Consider the following 21809-nt stretch of genomic DNA (forward strand, 5'->3'; position numbering starts at 1 on the left):
AACCTTTTTGGAACTCAATGTATAATCAAATTGAATGGAAAGAGGTCTGGAGTTTACCCAGTAAATACTGTCTTACTAATAAAGTTAAAGAAGTTACATATAAGATTATTCACTTGATTTATCCAGTGAGACAAGTAGTCTCAAGATTTTTTAGAGACATGGAGACAACTTGCATCTTTTGTAACACAGAAGAAGAATCAATAAAACATTTATTCTTTGATTGTGTATTTACACAATTGTTTTGGATTGATGTTGAATATCTGATATTTAAATTCACAAAATTAAAGATTCGTCTTTCTGGTAAAGATATTTTTTTGTTATACAAAAATAAGAGTTTGGAGCAAAATTTGGTGATTAACTTAATAATTATGTGTGGAAAATACCATATTCACAAACAGAAATGGACTAATAATAAACCTAACATTATATTATTAAAAATTGAGCTTAAACATTATATTGAAGCCCTAAAAGATGCAAGAAATAAAAAAGCGAAACGGATGTATAGAATTTTTGAATCCCTTTCTTTTTGGAACTTTTTGTAATGTTTCCTCTGTATAGTTTATTTATTTATTTTTTTTTTTATTATTACTGTCTATTGTTTCTTTGATGCTATTATGAATGTAATAGATAATAATATGATGTGATCCTCTGTATGTGTATATTGTATATTGTTCTTGTTATGCAATAAAAAAAAAATAAATAAAAAAAAATTGATCAAAATGACTTATTTCAAATAGTGATGGGGCTGTTTTTTACATCAGTAATGTCCTGACTATACTATGTGATCAGCTGAATGCCACTTTGGTGAATAAAAGTACCAATTTCCTTCCGAAAAAGCAAAATTTGTACATTATTCTAAACTTTTGGCCGCCAGTGTATGTATATATATATATATATATATACACATCAGACTCATGTACACGCATAACTGCGCAAATGCCCAAACACTAAACCTGCCATCTCACTTTTTGAGTTACATACCACAGCACTGAAGAAAGGCAGCATCACTTCCTTGATTTCACGGGATAGAAACGCGAGTCTCCACCCACCCGAGTGGCATATTGGTGAGAAAAAGCCTCGTTTGTCACACAGGAAGAAGTTGAAAACATAGAGAAAAGCGACAGTTGGAGAACTAACTTCTAAGAATTTTCGGGCTCAGCTTGTCTCTCCTCCGGATGGTTGGATTAAAATGGGTCACTGTCAAAGCGCAGAAAGTGCGCGCGCATTCAGACAAGTGGATTGATTGAGACATTGAGTCGACTGGACACATTGCGGTGGATCAGAGAGATTGAAGTATCATATGAAAAACGGTAACGTTTGCGGCATGTCAGAGCACAGGTCCAGTTTCCTTCACATCGGGGATATCGTGTCTCTTTATGCGGAGGGAACTGTCAATGGATTTATCAGCACTTTAGGGTACGTTGCCTCCCAAAACCATCTTAAATTTGCGCAAACATTGTAGTTTTACATTTCATTCAGTTATATTTGTATGATCTTGTAGTTTGAAATGCAATGTTAAAACACTAAAGTACGGTACCATATTAAATATTTTAAATCCTCCTAATGGCAGATGTAGTTTGTGGAGTGGAACTAGGAAGTGATTTGAATACAGCAGGCCAGAGATGCATTGTGTGAGACAAACGCATCCAAATTATTGGACAGGAATGCAAAGTTGGCTGTTAGTTTACAAACTACAGTACAGTTACTACTACAACTGCAGTACCGTGCAAAAGTTTTAGGCACTTGTGAAACATGTTGCATAGTGAGGATTTCTTAAATAATTATGCCATAAATAGTGTTAATTTATCAATTAACATCATACAAAGTTGAGAAAACAAAAATCGAAATCAATATTTAGTGTGACCACCTTTGCCTTTAAAACACAGTTTGTTGTGGTTGTTGCAGATAGGATGTTTCAAGCTCTTAGAGAATTTGCCACAGTTCTTCAATCTATTTCAGGCTCTCAATTGCTTGTCTCTAGTCTATATGTATCCCAGACTATCTCGATGTACAGTGGGGGGCTCAGTCTGTGGGGGCCATGACATCTGTTGCAGGGCTCCCTGTTCGTATTTTCAAAAATGTATATTTGCAAAATTAATGATTTGGAGGATAACATTTATATTTCTTATTGACACACTAAAGCTGAAGATATAAATAACCATCTTAAGACAAATGCTTTTGTGAAATTTATTTATGTGCCTAAGACTGCATGCTGCCCTTTTTTTAAAGTTAAAATGTTGATGAATTGTTACACATTTCATTCACCTAGGAATGTCTGATTATTAAATTGCAAGTTATTAGGATTTGGAATGCTTACATGTTGTATTGTATTAAGTATGTAACACTGTTGCAAGATTTTCTGTAATGGTGGCTTATCCCAAGCCTGTTGCTAGTACTAGATATCTTCATGTATTCTTTAGCAAACTGTGTAAATCTGCTTGTGTACATCACTTTAATTATTATTTAAAGTTAATTTTGTTGCTTCTGAGAGTGCACTCTGTAAAAGTTTTCAGTTTATGAATTTATTGTAGACAGATCTTGAAAATTATATTCTTTATAAATATAACCACATGGAGTCAAATCACCCAGCTCCATTGTTGCCTTAATTAACTTATGCATTGATGTACAATGACTCATCGAGCAAACAAGGTGTTAGAAATGTGTGCAGAACAAATGCTTTTCCAATGCATTATCTTTGTAGCATTCAAAATACTGTATTCACAATGTATTCCACTTCTTCTCTGGCTCAAAAGTTTGATCTTTAAAGTGATTTTGTGGCATTGTATGAGATTGATTGCAACAATAGGCACTTCTTGTGCAATGCATGTCAAAGCTATTTAGTTGCTTTGGAGTTTCTGGCCTCATCACAATGATCTCTGATTCTGATATAAGCACGTTTTAGAGCGTGATGATCGCATATGCTTTAGTGTTCTAGTGTACTCTTGAGGTTCCAGTTCATCTGCATTTGTTATGTCTTCACACTCATTTGTCCAGTTAGATTGTCACATGGTTTGGTGGTAGACAAAGCCTTTCTTCTCGTCCTGAACAAGACAGTCTTAACATTTATTTGCCAGCCTGTCATGGCTCTGTAAAGATGTAATAAAAGCTGAATGGACCGATTAGAATGGGATTATCTTTTTGGTTACTAAGTACATGTTTTGCTGGGGAATCAAAACACAATTGAGGTAAGATTGATAAAAGGCCTGACTAGTTGAGAATTCACATAATAACAAAACAACAAAAATAGTTTGATGGCACTGCTTTAGTGGTTAAAAGAACAATAATGTAGGTCGGTGGTTTCATTATGAATCTGCACCACAAAAGCTATGGTAGATGTGACAATCATAATGTCTTGCATTCAAAATGCACTTGTAGCAAGCTAGGAACAATTACTTTACCTGGACAAGGTCTATTCACCTCATGTCATCAAGTAATGGAGCTATAATTAGCTTGTTTGAACACTGCAGACCACACTTGCATTTGGTTCATGTTTAACCCAGTGTGCTTTGTCATGACTTTGAAGAATGCTAGCTGAGTTTAAAGAGTGTTTTTGTAGAGTGCTGTGTGACGCTGATAGCAAGAAGCACTTTCTTACTTCTTTATGAGCATGTAAAGCCAGTCTATTAGCACCTTTCCTGTTTTTCCATTCCCTCTCTACAACACATGTACATGATGTCTCTATTTAATACCCCTGTATACACAGGAAGATGAGGAAGTTTGCTAGCATTGCCAGTTATAGCAATAAAACAATTTGTCACTATGAAAATACCCATTTGCGTCACTTACGTGGCTTAGTAATCATTTAGTGGCTCTATTTGAGCAGTTTAGTAGATCGCTTTGATTTTTTGAAGGTTTTGACATTACAAGGTCGAACTTTAAATGCTAAGCTATTGTTATCACATGCAGAAGTTCCTGAATGTTGATATGAATTGTTTATTAAAGCATCTGACATGTAAATGACTGAAAATACCCCTCCCAAGAGCTTTCTCCTGAAGGTTTTTCCAGAATGCTCATTTCAATGTCCTGAATGAATTGACTGCACAGATGCTAAATGTTTGGAGGCTAACTGTGAAATTCTCACTTCAAATGTTCTGGGAGCAGCACTCACTTGCCCGTCAGAGGGCAACTTGCTGTTACTTGATGTTCTAGACCTGCAAATCTTGTCTTTTGGTATTTTATGGCTTCAAACTTAATTTGATTTAGCTGATGAAAGAACACTCATACACTGTGGACGTTCAATCAATCAGTTAAACGTTTAATCATACTGTAAGAGCTCAGCAGCCTTCACATGATAACAGAGTGTATTAGAAGCAGGGCTAGACTTTTTAGCCTTTTTGTACTGATTTTGGGAGAAAGTCTGCATAATGGATCTACACATGTTTAAAACTGAGTACTGGTTGGTACGGGTCCTGTGCTGCCTTTTCCATTCGGTTTACTGGCAGCATATTAGGGTTGCTCCGATACCAAAATTTTGAATTTGGTATGATATCAGCCCAGGTACTTCAGTAGCGATACTATAATCAACAAATAAAAAGCCTCAATTGTTTTATGAATTTACACAGAAAATGACTTAAGTCGCACAGATACAAATTATGCATTTTCCAATTTTCTGTATTCCATGTTAAACGTTTTAATGTTATGATCAAATGGTGTTTAATCAAATTGATACATGCACCTTTAATCAAATAAAAATATAATAATTATATAAAACAAAAAATTTATTTTATTTTTGGTCAAATAAAATGCTGCAAAACAGAGCTTCACAGTAGTAATGAAAACATTAGTGAAAACAAATCTGATAACCTGTGGCACAAGGCTGTTATGGGTGTCACAACATGGTGATAAAACACTTGCATTTGAGATATTGCTAACTTTTATATTAAAACAAACAAGTAATATTATATAATTGTTATTCTGAGTATTATTGCTACTTTTTAAATATTAAATTTTTATTCATAGTTCTATTTTTCTGTCTTCAATTTCTCACATCCTGTTGAATAGAGCTTTCAATTTAGCAGGATTTTTATTTTGACAGACTTTTGAGTTCTTTCTGTTTTTGACGGGTTGGTTAAATCAGTTAATGCTGGGAAATGCCCATCAAAACTCTCAAGCTGAAATCTCTGAGCTGCACTGGAAGAGTTCAAGTTTTAACAGCCGTTTATACGTTTATATATAGTGTCGGTGCGTGTGTGAAGCAGATGATGGGGCAGAGCGGCACCTCTTGTTCATTCTGTAGCGTGCAGTGCATGTGACTGTATAACATTTAATGAAATTACATCCTTCTGTTTAATGATCACACAGAGGTTTTTTTTTATTTTATTTTCAAATTATCATTGATTTCATCTCAAAACAGTCACATCTCACATCAGTTTGCAATGACAGCATACTGTAATCTGGTACCAAAATTAGCAACAAGATGATATCGTACATTTCTAATTTTTTTGGTATTGCGATACTTACTGTAGTAGCAATAATCCTTTGTTATTGTCTCGTTTTCTCTCTCGGCAAAGAACTGACTCAGGTCTTCATTCAAGTTTCAATTCTTTACTGAAAATTCTTGCACAATTAACACAAACAAAAACCTCAGGTCAAAAACTGTGCTCCGTCTTTCTTACGTTCTTAAGGAAACGTGCCAATCATCAATGGCGTTAAGACAGTCCAATACAAAAACAGAGCAAACATTATACAATAAACAGTGGGGCGGTGCTTGACAAATGTACATAGATAACTATGTACTAATTTAACTAATTTAAATATCTACACAAATGTTTATACCTTTTAGTGTTAAAATGTAATTATTCAAATTATGGCTCCTACATCCCCAGCCCTTAATTGTAGTGCCAATGTTCCACAAATGTTTCTTCCATTTCTTCGGTCTAATAAGACTTTTTTTGATATCACAGCCATGCTAATTGATGTTCTGTTGCAGGTATTTCAGGACTCCTCCCACTGAAACTTCCCATCCCCCATTTCTTGATCTCTCATTGGCTGTAGGTCAACGCTACTGTTGCTTTCAGTGAGAACATATTTCACATTGCCCGATTTGGAATCGCAGACAGGTCCTGATATTTAACATTATAGATATATCGCTGACATGCGTCGGTGCTTCTCTCAAATCACGTCTTCGAGAGTCCATACATTACGATCGTTGCTCATGGGAGCGAGCTCCGATTTGCCCACTATTTGGTCTCACAGTACGGACATTGCAATTTATTGCCCTGGCTACATCTGCAGTCCTCATGCCTCCATGCAGCATGCCTAAGGCACATTCACACAGATGAGCAGGGACCCTGGGCATCTTGCTTTTGGTGTTTTTCAGAGTCAGTAGAAAGGTCTCTTTAGTGTCCTAAGTTTTTATAACTGTGACCTAAATTGCCTACTTTCAGTAAGCTGTTAGTGTCTTAACGACGTTCCACAGGTGCATGTACATTGAACAAGCAGTGGTGGCTCAGCGGTTAAGGCTCTGGGTTACTGATCAGAAGGTCGTGGGTTCAAGCCCCAACACCACCAAGACACCACTGTTGGGCCCTTGAGCAAGGCCCTTGAACCTATCTGCTCCAGGGGCGCCGTATCATGGCTGACCCTGCACTCTGACCCCAGCTTAGCTGGGATATGTGAAAAATAAATAATTTCACCATGTATATGCAGAAATGTATGTATAATGTGTGACAATTGGTCAAATTAAATTAAAAATTAAATTAAAACATTGTTTAAACCCTTTCCAATAAAGATCTGTGAAGTTACTTGGATTTTTACAAAATTATCTTTAAAATACAGTGTCTTGAAAAAGGCTTGTTTCTTTTTTGCTGAGTTTATTACTAATAAGTATTTATTCACTGACAACTGTGTTCACAAGTTAATAAAACCTTGGGCAGTTCTTGATATATAATACCCTATTTTTAGTTTGAACAATAACAGTGGGGGAAGCCTGGGTGTTAGTAAGTTTATCAGACCTCTCAAGAGAACAGCGGCTTCCGCTGAAGTTTGGTCTGAGCTTATGAATTTACAACTTCTTTGTGGTTAAAGTAGGGCACTTCAGTTAAATTGCTCTCAAATTTCTGATTTTTGATGGGAAACAAAACAAAATCAAGTTAACACTTCGGTATATATTACCCTTGCAACCTTAATCTGTGTGCAATAAATGAGAGTCTCTGGAAAGGGGTGAATGTGTAATTAAATTTAACTGGTTCTGGATTGACCGTAGAGTGGAAAAACATGGTCTGCATTCTAAAACGAGTTGAATGGTTTGTTGATTTAGGATGAGCATTTTCAGTCAAGGCCTTTTATGAGAAATAACTCTATTTGCTTTGATATATGCTGTTGAGCCTGGTTTGACTTTATTCTTGTGCCTTAAAGGCTTTTTTCATTATGGAACATGAATTGAAGTGTTACGGCTATTTTATCAAGATCAGTTGACTTTTGTTTTCCTTTCTTTCTTTCTTTCTTTCTTTTACATTTATAAAGTTTTGTATTTTATAGTATATACACACCCTAATGTGTACTTTCTGGCTTAATTGAGTCTTTTCAATTCACTGGGTGTTTAACAAGCTTGCACCATTTGATTTCATGGTTTTATCATTGCAATTACACTAATAAGCACAGAAACATTTGTGAAGGTGCTTATAAAGAAGTCAGTGTCCACACTGGCAGTTCAGTTATGAATGCCTGTAATGATGATGGACTAAGACCAGTTACATAGAGAAAGCTCTGATGCAGGTTCGTTTTGAAATGAACTCTGTTTATGAACTCTGGTTTAGTTTGGTCTGGTTTGTTGCATTCATTTTCAGTTTTATATTTGACTAAATTTGTATTACAGTTTGGTGGATGACAGATGTGTGGTGCAACCTGAAGCAGGAGATCTCACAAACCCACCCAAAAAATTCAGAGGTGAGTCTACCTGACAAGTATCATCACAAAAAATTGTTTGGACTACGCCTGTCGTGGTTTGTTAATAACTGTCTGATCATTATTTGAGATAACATGGTTATTTGAGACAACTGTTATTATTTTGCACTTCCAATTACATTTTGATGTCCAAATAAGGGAATTTTAACCGTATATATAAATGACATGAACCACGTGTTTGTCTCATTCATTTGAGCTCTGATATTCTCATGGAGCCTCTATACGCGTATTCACCCAGAGCAGCACCCAAGAGCACCAAAGTGTAAAGATTAACCACTTTTCAAGCACTGTGATGTGAGTGCTGTCTGCAGACTATAGTGAATGATGTAAAACTTAGCAAAAATAAATGGTAGTGTACGCAAAGCGCTCTGCTTTCAATTAATTTAACGAGCGTGGAATGGCAAATGTTCCTGGTTATTGCGGTTTCATTCATATGTGCAGTTGTATGACATGCAGTGACAGCGGAGGAGACGCCCACTTATTATTTCTGCGGAAATGATAAAGTGATGACGGAATTTCAAAGGTCATCTTTCATGAGAAATAAGGGCTTATGTTTAATCCGAGTGCCTTAAAATAATGTGTGAATGTGAAGAATTTTGGACAGAAATGTTCTACTATTGCATAATATTTGATATTATGAGCTCTCACGTAATCGCCCCGCTCTGTTTGAACACATAGCATTAAAGAAAGCTACTTACAGCATCTCACATAAGTGAGTACACCCCTCACATTTTTGTAAATATTTGATTATATCTTTTCATGTAACAACACTGAAGAAGTGACACGTTGCTACAGTGTAAAGTAGTGAGTGTACAGCTTGTATAACAGTGTAAATTTGCTGTTCCCTCAAAATAACTCGACACACAGCCATTAATGTCTAAACCTCTGGTAACAAAAGTGAGTACACCCCTAAGTGAAAATGTCCAAATTGGGCCCAAAGTGTCAATATTTTGTGTGGCCACCATAATTTTCCAGCACTGCTTTAACCCTCTTGGGCATGGAGTTCACCAGAGCTTCACAGGTTGCCACTGGAGTCCTCTTCCACTCTTCCGTGACGACATCATGGAGCTGGTGGATGTTAGAGACCTTGTGCTCCTCCACCTTCCCTTTGAGGATGCCCCACAGATGCTCAATAGGGTTTAGGTCTGAAGACATGCTTGGCCAGTCCATCACCTTCACCCTCAGCTTCTTTAGCAAGGCAGTGGTTGTCTTGGAGGTGTGTTTGGTTTCGTTATCATGTTGGAATACTGCCCTGCGGCCCAGTCTCTGAAGGGAGGGGATCATGCTCTGCTTCAGTATGTCACAGTACATGTTGGCATTCATGGTTCCCTCAATGAACTGTAGTCCAGTGCCGGCAGCACTCATGCAGCCCCAGACCATGACACTCCCACCACCATGCTTGAGTGTAGGCAAGACACACTTGTCTTTGTACTCCTCACCTGGTTTCCGTGACACATGCTTGACCCCATCTGAACCAAATACGTTTATCTTGGTCTCATCAGACCACAGGACATGGTTCCAGTAATCCATGTCCTTAGTCTGCTTGTCTTCAGAAATCTGTTTGCAGGCTTTCTTGTGCATCATCTTTAGAATAGTCTTCCTTCTGGGACGACAGCCATGCAGACCAATTTGATGCAGTGTGCGGCGTTTGGTCTGAGCACTGACAGGCTGACCCCCCCCCCCCACCCCTTCAACCTCTGCAGCAATTCTGGCAGCACTCATACGTCTATTTCCCAAAGTCAGCCTCTGGATATGACGCTGAGCATGTGCACTCAACTTCTTTGGTCGTCCATGGCGAGGCCTGTTCTGAGTGGAACCTGTCCTGTTAAACCGCTGTATGGTCTTGGCCACCGTGCTGCAGCTCAGTGTCAGGGTCTTGGCAATCCTCTTATAGCCAAGGCCATCTTTATGTAGAGCAACAATTCTTTTTTTCAGATCCTCAGAGAGTTCTTTGCCATGAGGTGCCATGCTGAACTTCCAGTGACCAGCTTGAGGGAGTGTGAGAGTGGTGACACCAAATTTAACACACCTGCTCCACATTCACACCTGAGACCTTGTAACACTAATGAGTCACATGACACCGGGGAGGGAAAATGGCTAATTGGGCCCAATTTGGACATTTTCACTTAGGGGTGTACTCACTTATGTTGCCAGCGGTTTTGACATTAATGGCTGTGTGTGAGTTATTTTGAGGGGACAGCAAATTTACACTGTTATACAAGCTGTACACTCACTACTTTACATTGTAGCAAAGTGTCATTTCTTCAGTGTTGTCACATGAAAAGGTATAATCAAATATTTACAAAAAACGTGAGGGGTGTACTCACTTATGTGAGCTACTGTATATTAAATCCAATGTTGAAAGAAGTGTATTTGAGCTGGTCTTCTCCAAACTACTTTGTTTGCTTACTATCGCCTCGAGGGGAAATCATACAGCTATTTGATTTACTGGAATGAATTGACAGTCAATGTTGTCTTTTCATTTGACTCAAAAGAGCTGGCCCATCAATTCAAATTTTGCAGTCGCATAAATTGGATTTAATACAATAGCTACAGGCAATTTTCTATTTCCCTTAGTTATTGAGTCTTTGTAAAAGCTTTGGAGTTGTCAGATCCATCATACTCAATGTATCTGGAGAGCTTCAGCAGCTAATAGAAATGTCTTATTTTCTGTTCTTCAGATTGCCTCTTCAAAGTGTGTCCCAATAATAGGTACTCTGCACAGAGACAGTTCTGGAAGGCAAAACAGGGGAAACATGGGAATAACACACAGGGTGATCTGTTTAAGAAATTACAGGTACGCTTACAAATTTGCATACAGATATATATATATATATATATATATATATATATATATATATATATATCTTATATATAAAATGAACATTTTTGTCATCATTTACTGAACCTCATCTTGTTTCATATCCATCTTTCTTCAATTGAACCCATAAAGAGATCTTAGGCAGAATGTATTGGACTAAAAATTCAGTCATTATTCACTTTAGTTAAATGGGAAAATGATGCAATGAAATTGAATGGTGACTGAGGATATCATTCTGCCTAACATCTCTGTTTGTGTTCATTTTTGGGTGGACTATTCATCGTTCCATTGTCCTTCAAGTCGTAGAAGTTTTTATGGTATGCAGTATTACTTCTGTAACTACTACTTATTACTTCTAACTCACTATCCTATCAGCATGCAGCAGAACTGGAGCAAAAACAAAATGACACAGAAAACAAGAAATTGCTGGAAGAAGTTGTCAAATACAATCAAGTTATACAGGTACAGCCAAACTTCTTATCAACAAATGTCTGTTTTTTTCTTATACTTTTGGCTGGACATCTAGAACATTTGGTTTGTTTTACACTGCTGGCGAGGCTGTTAGTGCACTGCCAAAGAGGCCCTGACAGCTTGTGTGATGTACGGCTCCAGCATTGATCTAAAGAGTGGACTGTTGGACTGGTCCCTACTACCAAGGTTTTTCTGTGAGCTTTCACAAAAGCCATGGTTTCAAACTTTATACCCAACTTGTTTGACCCAAATTGCCTTGTACTCTTGCCGGATGTTGTTTTCTGGCATTAGCCATATGTTTTTTTAAGATGTTGTGGTGAATGTAGATTGAAGAGCCAGGTCTTTGACTATCTGCATAATGTGTGGTCTGTAATGGAGCATATTCTGTCTTATTAAACTGTACTTGTTACTAAGTCTGTCAGACAAAACTTTGAATATCTTTCAAAGATTTGATGCCATATGCAAATTTCAGGAATACAAATTATTTGGAAACGCTCATAGTTTTCTATTAAAACATTTCATTTAAGTCACTCAGCAAAACTGGCAAAAAATATCAGGGTTTTCTAATTCTTGCTATCATTTCTGAGTCCATATAAATCTGGGTGGCATTTTTAACACATTGTCCCTATATTTCAGCTTCTACACATAAAGAGTAATAAGTACCTGACGGTGAATAAGCGGCTACCTGCCCTGCTTGAGAAGAATGCCATGCGTGTGTCTCTGGACCCCTCAGGAAACGAGGGCGCCTGGTTCTACATTCAGCCTTTCTGGAAGCTTCGCAGTGAAGGCGATAATGTAGGCATCATTTCATTAATTGAACAAACACTAGAAAAAGATTCAAAATATTTAGGTTCTGCCTTTTTCGTTTTTGTTGTTGCAGTGTTTTATGGGGATACCCATTTTAAAGTCTGATTTATGTAGCAGCCAATCACATCTCATCATGTTATTAACCTCATTCTTTTGTCGGGTTAAATCGTCTGGTGTTTCCTCTTTATTTTCATCTCAGCAACCAGAATGTGAAGGTATAACCTGTTTGAAGCATGCAGTGTGTATATGTGAGTGTGTGTGTTAATGCTCAGAGAGAAGTATGCAGCATGCTAACGTGCATGTAACCTGCAACTCTAACCGCGTGCTATAGAACCACATTTGCACGTATTTGTTACTTAGAAATGTTTCCTGATTTTTGACACCCATGCCTGATTTAATATTCAAATAGGATCAGAGATTTACATGTATGTGCCTATTGCCATTAATGGGTTGAGGTTTGATTGTAAATATTGTTTTCCCATTGGTGTTACATTGTGTACATAGAGAGAACCTTATATAAACACACTTTACTCACATGTTCTTTACACAATGTGATTTGACAGTTCCTCATTCAGCATGCAATGGATATAAGATGATTGCTATGTATAGACAAGCTCTGTATTTTGCTGAATAAGACTATGCCTTATAAGATGTGTATGTTCATTCCTGATGTAACTTATTACATAAATATAGCAGGCTATAACCAGATCCATTTTACATATAACACTAACTTAAAATTTTTATATAATTACATTAAGTACTTGCTGAATATGCTAACTTAGTAGGACAATTGATTAGCCTGTTAAACCTATGGAATGTAAGACGTAATGTTAGCTTAGCAGGCTAATCGGTTAGCATGCTAACTGAAAACACTAGGACAAATGGTTATTTGACATTTTGTTGCTTTGGTTTTTATTATGAGTTATGTTATATACAGCTTACATGACTATGTGAATAGTTCTCCCAAAAATTCAAATTCTCTCATCAGTTACTCACCCTCATGCCATCCCAGATGTGTATGACTTTCTTTATTCTTAACACAAACAAAGATTTGTAGAAGAATGTTTCAGCTCTGTAGGTCCTGACTTTGGACATGAATAACATGAACCAAACATTTTAAGCTCCAAAAGCACATGAAGTCAGCGTAAAAGTATACCATATGACTCCAGTGGTTAAATCCATGTCTCCAGAAGGAATTGATAATTTTGGGTGAGAAACAGATCAATATTTAAGTCCTTATTGCTATAAATTCTCCTTCATGCCTTGTAGGTGGTGATATGCACAAAGAATGCAAATCACCAAAAACAAAAGGAGAATGTGAAAGTGGAGATTTATAGTAAAAAAGACTTACATTTTGATCTGTTTCTCACCCACCCATATCATATCACCTCAGAAGACAGATTTAACAACTGGAATCGTATGGATTACTTTTATGCTGCCTTTATGTACATTCTAAAGCTTCCAAATTTTGGTACCCGTTCACTTGCATTGTATGGACCTACATAACTGAAATATTCTTCTAAAAATCTTCTTTTGTGTTCAGCAGAAGAAAGTCACATACATCTGGAATGGCATGAGGGTGGGTAAATGATGAGTAAATGAGCAAATGATGAGAACTATTCCTTTTAATTTATGTATTTTCATATTTAAGACCACATTAATCCTCAAGGAATATCGTAAAATGTACTGAGGAACCGAACAGAATGCCCAAAGCAACTTCTTTCAGCACATAAAATTGCACCGGGGTCTTAAGCAGGAAAGAATTTCATAGGAGGACTGAATATTGCATTACACTGGCCATTTTTTTTTTCCCCCTAATGAAAATGCCATTATTTAATTTTGCATAATTGTAACAAACAGTACAGGTCATTGTGTTACTTGCAGCATCATATACTGTATTAAATTAGCCAGTCTTGGTCAAACTTTAGAAATAATTCTTGAGAGAAAAAAAAAAGCTTTTACCATTGAGGGGAAAAATTGTTAGAAGCCAAACGTGTAGATTTAGTATATGTCTTTGATTTGCTCACATCATTGACATCATCAGTCATGGTCAGATAATCATAAGTTACTGGCCAACTGGTAATTAACCAGTTTTATGTTCTATTGACTCAACATTTTTTTTTGCTTGTTTTTGATGCTATGTGGATGTTTTTTTTGCACCTTAAATATATATATATGTTTACACTTTTTTCCAAAGTATGCATCACAGTATGTGATGACATTCTACTTTGTTTGTTTAAAGGGGCATCAAAAGAATGTTCATAAGAAACACAAAGGAATGCAGTGTTGCTCGTTTGTGTGTCTCTAGGTTGTGGTTGGAGATAAAGTGGTGCTAATGCCCGTAAATGCAGGACAGCCTCTCCACGCCAGCATCATTGAACTCCGGGATAACCATGGCTGCAAAGAGGTCAGACACCAGCTGCATTTTCACCACTGCTGCAAATGAGATCACACATTGCAACATATTTTGATGTTTTGCATTAATTAATCTTGCAAGATTTTCAGTGTCATTGTGTGCCCTGCTAATATAGACATTAAAAAGTTCTTAAAGGAATAGGTTACACAAAAATGAAAATTCGCCATTCACATTGTTCCAAACCCATATGGCTTATTTCTTCCATGGAACACAAAATGAGATGTTGGGCAAAATGTTGGCATCACCATAGCCTCACCATTCACTTTCATTACATGGTAAAATAACAGTATCAACATTCCAACATTTCTCCTCATGAGTACCACAGAAGAAAGAAAAAGTCATAACTTGTTTGGAACGTCAAAAGTATGAGGTTATGGTTACAGAGTTTTTAATTTTGAGTGAACTAATCCTTTAAATGTTTCCTTGTGAGAAGTAATAAAGATAGCAGTGTGTGTTTTATACTTTATGGTTTGCCAGGTTAATGCTTTGAACTGCAACACCAGTTGGAAGATCACTCTCTTCATGAAATTTAGTGAATATAGAGATGATATCCTAAAAGGGGTGAGTCTCCAGGTTGATTTTGTTATATGGGCATTGATTTAGTTTTTTTATATATTGACTGTGGGTTTATAATCTGTCTTTCTCTTGGTGTCAGGGTGATGTGGTGAGGTTGTTTCATGCTGAGCAAGAGAAGTTTCTGACTTGTGATGAATACAAGAAGCAACAGTACGTCTTCTTGCGCTCCACTCTTCGCCAGTCGGCAACCTCCGCCACCAGTTCAAAAGCTCTCTGGGAAGTGGAGGTATAGTTCAATTATGAAGAAGGAATAGTATTTGGCATTATACAGTGGTCCTTAAATGTATTCAGACACTTACAGTAAGTCACACTTTTTTTATAAAATTTTTATATTTTCTCCCCTTCTTCTCCCCAATTTGGAATGTCCAATTCCCAATGTGCTCTAAGTCCTCGTGGTGGCATTGTGACTCCCCTCAATCTGGGTGGCGGAGGACGAATCTCATTTGCCTCCGCATCTGAGACCGTCAATCCGCTTGTTACCGCGGAGACATATTGCTTTTGGAGGTTTCACACTATTCTCCGCGGCATCCACACACAACACACCACGTGCCCCACCGAGAGCGAGAACCACATTATAGTGACCACGAGGAGGTTACCCCATGTGACTACCCTCCCTAGCAACCGGGCCAATTTGGTTGCTTAGGAGACCTGTCTTTGGTCTCTCAGCACACCCTGGTTCAAACTCATTACTCCAGTGTTGGTAGTCAGCGTCTTTACTTGCTGAGCTTCCCAGGCCCCCAGCAAGTCACACTTAAAAATGTATGAATTGTATTGCATTAGAAAACAAAACAGCAAACGGTGTGGCATCAGCACATCAAATGGTGCTCAAGCTTTTTTTAAGAACTAGACATTTCTGTCCATTTTTGCTGCTATGTTAAGTTACTGGTCTAAAGTAATTTTTATGGGATGTATGAAGTCAGTTCCCTTCAAGTTCACAGTGGAGTCCTAGCAGAATAACCACAGGTTTAGGTTAGGTATTGTGAAACGTTTTGATTGAAAAATGTGATTGTGCTATCTTTAAATAAATGTCACTTTCTTTTAAATTTTGTCATTTAATACAATGACATTCATGCATTTTTAAGTGTCCATATCCTTTTTGGAGCTGCTGTATATATTAGACTCTGATCTGAGAATTCTCATATCTCTTCAGTTTTCACATTCACAAAAATTTTATCTAGGACAAACTAGATTAAGACCCAGCTGCCCCCCTCACTAGACCCACTGCAGTTTGCGTATCCTTCAAACCGTTCAACGGACGATGCCATCACCACAACCCTCCATCTGGCCCTCACCCACCTAGACAATAAGGACTCATACGTTTGAATGCTGTTCATAGATTTCAGCTCAGCATTCAACACAATCATTCCCCAGCACCTGATTGGAAAGCTGAACCTGCTGGGCCTGGACACCTCCCTCTGCAACTGGATCCTGGACTTCCTGACTGGGAGACCTCAGTCAGTCCGGATCGGGAACAGCATCTCCACCACCACCACACTGAGCACTGGGGCCCCCCAGGGCTGTGTGCTCAGTCCACTGCTGTTCACTCTGCTGACTCACGACTGTGCAGCAATGCACAGCTCGAATCACATCATCAAGTTCGCCGATGACACGACCGTGGTGGGTCTCATCAGCAAGAACGACGAGTCAGCATACAGAGAGGAGGTGCAGCGGCTAACGGGACTGGTGTAGAGCCAACAACCTGTCCCTGAATGTCGACAAAACAAAAGAGATGGTTGTTGACTTTAGGAGAGCACAAGGTGAACACACTCCGCTGAACATCGACGGCTCCTCTGTGGAGATCGTCAAAAGCACCAAATTCCTTGGTGTTCACTTGGCGGAGAACCTCACCTGGTCCCTCAACACCAGCTCTATCACCAAGAAAGCCCAGCAGCGTCTCTACTTTCTTCGAAGGCTGAGGAAAGCACATCTCCCAACCCCCATCCTCACTACATGCTATAGAGGGACTATTGAGAGCATCCTGAGCAGCTGCATCACTGCCCGGTTTGGGACTTGCACCGTTTCGGACCGCAAAGCCCTGCAGAGGATAGTGAGGACAGCTGAGAAGATCATTGGGGTCTCTCTTCCCTCCGTCAAAGACATTTACAAAAAACACTGTATCCGCAAAGCAACCAGCATTGTGGACGACCCCACACACCCCTCACACAAACTCTTTACCCTCCTCCCGTCTGGCAAGAGGTACCGAAGCATTCGGGCCCTCACGGCCAGACTGTGTAACAGCTTCTTCCCCAAGCCATCAGACTCCTCAATACTCAGAGACTGGTTTGACACACACGTGTCCTGAGTTGCACTTTAATAACTGTCACTTTATAACTGTCTGCTACCTCAATAACTGCTATGTGCATAGAACATTATCTCATAGTATGTTATGTTTACATTTTTAGAAACTGTCATCTTTTTGCACTACTGAGTACTGGTCGGCGCTGCACTGTCTATTGTCCTGTTCATTGTCAGTAATTTGTTGTACTGTCCCGTACTTTTTGCACATGTTTGCACGTGCACTTTATATAGGTATATATAGGTTTTTTATATAGGTATTTTATTTCGTTGTGTTGTCTCATGTGGTCCTGTGTTGGTCCTTTGTTGTTTTTATGTAGCACCATGGTCCTGGAGGAACGTTGTCTCGTTTTGCTGTGTACTGTACTAACTGTATATGGTTGAAACGACAATAAAAACCACTTGACTTGACTTGACTAAAACCTCTCATACAGTACATAAACAAGTAAAGTACATCATAAACCTTATCATGGCTGAATAGTGGCTGAATCATGAGTCTGAAAATACAGGGAATTTGGGATATCTGCCCTTGCTCTAAAATTGTCTGTCATTCTGTACAGAATTATTCCAAAGTCTCTCAACCTGTGCTATGTGTTTTAGGTGGTGCACTATGACCCCTGCAGAGGAGGAGCTGGTCAATGGAACAGCCTGTTTCGCTTTAAACATCTCGCCACAGGAAACTACCTTGCAGCAGAGGTTAACATTACATTTCTACTTTCTTTACTGTCCCCGGATGCTCTTCCTGTTTCCCCCTTCCCCCATGATTGTGTAACTGTGTCATTGTTAAAGATCCAGTTTGACGCTGTGTGGTTTATGTGGATGGCTGTGGTTTACATTTAGTTGCATGCTGCTCTTGAATTCCCCCATCAGCAACTTTCCTAGAGCAGTACACTCACCAGCCCATCACTCTGGTGGTTAATTTGGTCGACTGACCCTGAAATCAATAGCACAGACACTGACTGCTGTCATTAATAGCCCGTATCAGAATTCTGATAGCAGAAGAATGTCACAAAGCACTGGCAGTGGTGTTGTTTGGGCCCTTAAGAAAGCAAAATCGCAAATAAAATCTCATATTTCTCATCAAATTCTTCCTATAGGAAACTTTCTGAGCTTTGCTATACACATACATTTTAAAATCTGCCCTCCAACTGTATGTCAACAATTGTCCCATTTGTTTCTGTTTTTAATTAATTATTTATTTTCTCAAATTATTTCATTTTAGGAGAAAAATCTAACTCAAAGATGATATTTAAATGCATGCGTACAATCTTGGGCCAAGACTTAACTGAGAACTCCTTGATCTCTCCAGCACAATGAAAGAGCAACCTCTGAGCAATACATTTGTCCTCTGGTGGGATGTATTCATATATTTAATGTGTTGAGACAGCCTGTTTTGAGAGCTTAGTGAATGGGCTGCAGGTGGCAGTCTTCTCAATGTTATTGTCATAGAGGTGTTGAATCAGTCACAGTGTTTCACTGTGTACAGGACAGACAGAGGAGTTATTGTCTAAGAAAAAAACACTGAATGATCCAGCCTTTTTTGTGGGTGCACGTATGGTGTGAGGATTTTGTAAACATTTTTGGTTCTGTTTTAGGTGAATCCTGATTTTAAAGATGTTAGTGTCGACAAAAAGGAGGTAAGTCATATCTTACTTACTGTATATGCCAGCCTAAGCAAAGCTCAAAATTGTTTGTCAGAATGATTCTGTATCTAGCCCTGCAATTAATCTGGACCTGCAGAATTCCACAGAATTCAAACACTTTCACAAAGTTATACACGTCACCCTCTCCCTTGCATGTTTGTTTATTACTCATTGCGTATAGCATTCTCAGCTCCTATTAACACATTTTTGCCATATTTAAATCCTGTCCCCAGAACTCAAAAGATTTTCTATTATAATCAGCATGTACAATTTGTGCACAGATTCTGTGTGGTCCTAGTCCTAATTTATTTCACAATCACAACGATATTCTATTTACTAGGGCTGGGAATTGCTAACTATTTCATGATGCTATACTTGTATAGTGAATAGAGCCCAACTCTCCTGCACAACTTTACTATTATGTAATCCTTTTCTCCCCCCCTGTCTTTTCCCTCTCCTTTATTATTCACTCTCACTGCCACAGACAGACTCGCGCAGCTCTCGTCCTCCTACTCTCCCGAGATTTTTCTCTCTGCACCTTTCCGCTGTATTAGTATTCTGCTTCAGCAGCTTCACTAATGCACACACTCACACACACACACACACACACACACACACACAGAGGGGGCTCCTTACATAATGTCTGATTCTGGGGGTGCCCCGTGAGAGTAAGGCAGACATGCTGTCTGCTTCATTGGAGGAGTGAGTCACAAAAGCTGCAGAGGAGAATTTATAATGCTGCTCTCCAAATAGCCCTCCATAAGAAATGCTTTGGTGAAAACAATCTTTATCACAGATGCAGTCCTGCATAAAATACATACCCTTACTGTCAATGACCTCTGTATGTTTTCCAGTGAATAGATTTCCCCAAAGATCTCACACTATAAGCTCCATCAACAGCAATCTCGGGCTGTTAAAACAAACAAAAATAATATTTGTAGTAATGCACTTACAATTAGGGTTCCCCCAATCTTGGAAAACCTGGAAATATCAGGTGATTCTAACATTGTCATATTTAGGCTTGGAAAAGTCATGGAAATATGATGCCCAGCTCTAAAAAAAAAAAAAAAAAAAACGTCTGAGACTACATTCAAAATCTCATTTAAATCTTGAAATAAGTCTTAGGGTTTTTAAAAATGTAATGCAAAGAGTCATTTTGATGTAAAATGTATAATATCTATATCACACAACCAGCATCGTCCACCTAGAAAAGTAGTCCCACAGCTAAAATGGAGATTTAGACAATCGAACACCTTAAATTGCACTTTTATATGTGCTTTAACAAAAAATGTCAACAAAAATGTCAATATGCAGACTTTGTGGTGCTTGTGGTCTTTTGTGGGTCTCCAAACACTAATGTGACCTTCCCATGTCTCTCTGTTCAAACATCAGACTGAGACCGACACTTTGTACTCTAAAAAGAAGTGGCAGACTGAGAAAATCCCCTACATCCTTGTTGCAGTGCCCCATGGCAATGACATCGCCTCTCTATTTGAACTGGATGCCACCACCTTACAGCGGTCTGACTGCCTGGTGCCCAGGTTAGTTCCTGTACTTTTCATACATGAAAACCATTTTCGAGCATTTATTTATTTAGCGTGAGCTTTTATCTAAATCGACTGATGAATGAAGAATTCTGCATGCAATTTATCCTAAGGAGACTGCATGTAAGATGTATTCCAAAAAGAGTCAGGACACAATCTTACTGGTAAATTGAGGAAGTGCTATTTTCTTTTCCAGGAACTCGTATGTAAGACTCAGGAACTTGTGCACAAACACCTGGGTGACCAGCACCAACATTCCCATTGATGTTGAGGAGGAACGGCCCGTTATGCTCAAGGTCACCTTTGATGACTTCCTCTAAACCTTAATTAAGTTTTAGTTCCCTCAATTAAAGCTCATATTCTTTCTCTGTGTATTCTAACAGATTGGAACATGTCAAATGAAGGAGGATAAGGAGGCATTCTCCATTAATTCTGTCCCCCTGTCAGTGGTCAGAGACTTGGACTTTGCCAATGATGCCAACAAGGTTCTGGAGCAGTTTGTGCGTATATTGGGGATCAGCAACTGCCCTGCAGCAAATGAACGCAGGTAAGCATCATGCTCATGAGTTAGAATGGATGTCCTGATATACATTAAGATGTTTGATTTCACCTCCACAAAGAATTGATTCTTAAGAAGTAGATTAGATGAGTATGCAAACCGTAATTCACTGATCTTTCTTCTCTTGTGTTATTTTCAGGTTTACCATTAAGCTGTTGGAGGATCTGATCTTCTTTGTGTGCGATGTGCCGAACAATGGCCAGGATGTGCTGTCAGTGGTCATCTCCAACCCAAACAGAGAGAGACAGAAACTCATGAGGGAACAGAACATCCTTGCACAGGTTTGCTCCAACAGCAACTTATTGTCTCCAGCAGTGCCACCAACTCAAATTGTTTCTAAAAGAATTATAGATTCCATGGTACAGCATATTTTTGGATGAACCACATTCTACATGTTTGCAGATCTTTGGCATTCTGAAAGCACCATGCTCTGACATTAAAGATTCACCAATGCCGAAGTTGGAAGATTTGGGGAACCAGTGCAATGCTGCATTTAAATACATGTTACAGCTGTCTTACAGAATATTGCGCCATTCCCAACAAGACTACCGCAAGAATCAGGTAAGGAACAGATCTTCAGTTCTCCTTTATCCATCCGTGTGCCCACTTAAACTAAATCCATCTATCCATCCATCAATATGCTCACCTAAACTTCATCCATCTATCCATATGCTCATCTAAACTCCATCCATCCATATGCCCACCAAATATCCATTCATCCATCAATCAATCCTTGAGTCAGCCCATCCACATGCTCGCATAAAAGACATCC

At 38.5% G+C, this 21809-nt stretch overlaps 1 protein-coding gene across 2 annotated transcripts in view; it reads left to right on the top strand.

The window, feature by feature from the left end:
• The first annotated feature begins 1079 nt into the window (after positions 1-1079).
• LOC127622873 (inositol 1,4,5-trisphosphate receptor type 2-like) overlaps positions 1080-21809 on the top strand; it is a 110362-nt gene continuing 89632 nt past the window's right edge. The window contains exons 1-15 of one of the 2 annotated variants that reach the window (XM_052096993.1): positions 1080-1416; positions 7817-7887; positions 10587-10702; positions 11102-11188; positions 11834-11992; positions 14313-14411; positions 14898-14981; positions 15076-15222; positions 17892-17987; positions 18887-18928; positions 20327-20475; positions 20675-20774; positions 20862-21025; positions 21177-21318; positions 21440-21598. In XM_052096993.1, coding sequence (XP_051952953.1) covers positions 1301-1416; positions 7817-7887; positions 10587-10702; positions 11102-11188; positions 11834-11992; positions 14313-14411; positions 14898-14981; positions 15076-15222; positions 17892-17987; positions 18887-18928; positions 20327-20475; positions 20675-20774; positions 20862-21025; positions 21177-21318; positions 21440-21598 — 1731 coding nt within the window. In that variant the 5' untranslated portion in view covers positions 1080-1300. The remainder of the gene's footprint in view (positions 1417-7816; positions 7888-10586; positions 10703-11101; positions 11189-11833; positions 11993-14312; positions 14412-14897; positions 14982-15075; positions 15223-17891; positions 17988-18886; positions 18929-20326; positions 20476-20674; positions 20775-20861; positions 21026-21176; positions 21319-21439; positions 21599-21809) is intronic. The other variant, XM_052096992.1, reaches the window with a different exon arrangement.

This window comes from Xyrauchen texanus, chromosome 29, assembly GCF_025860055.1.
Source record: "Xyrauchen texanus isolate HMW12.3.18 chromosome 29, RBS_HiC_50CHRs, whole genome shotgun sequence".
Taxonomy (NCBI): domain Eukaryota; kingdom Metazoa; phylum Chordata; class Actinopteri; order Cypriniformes; family Catostomidae; genus Xyrauchen; species Xyrauchen texanus.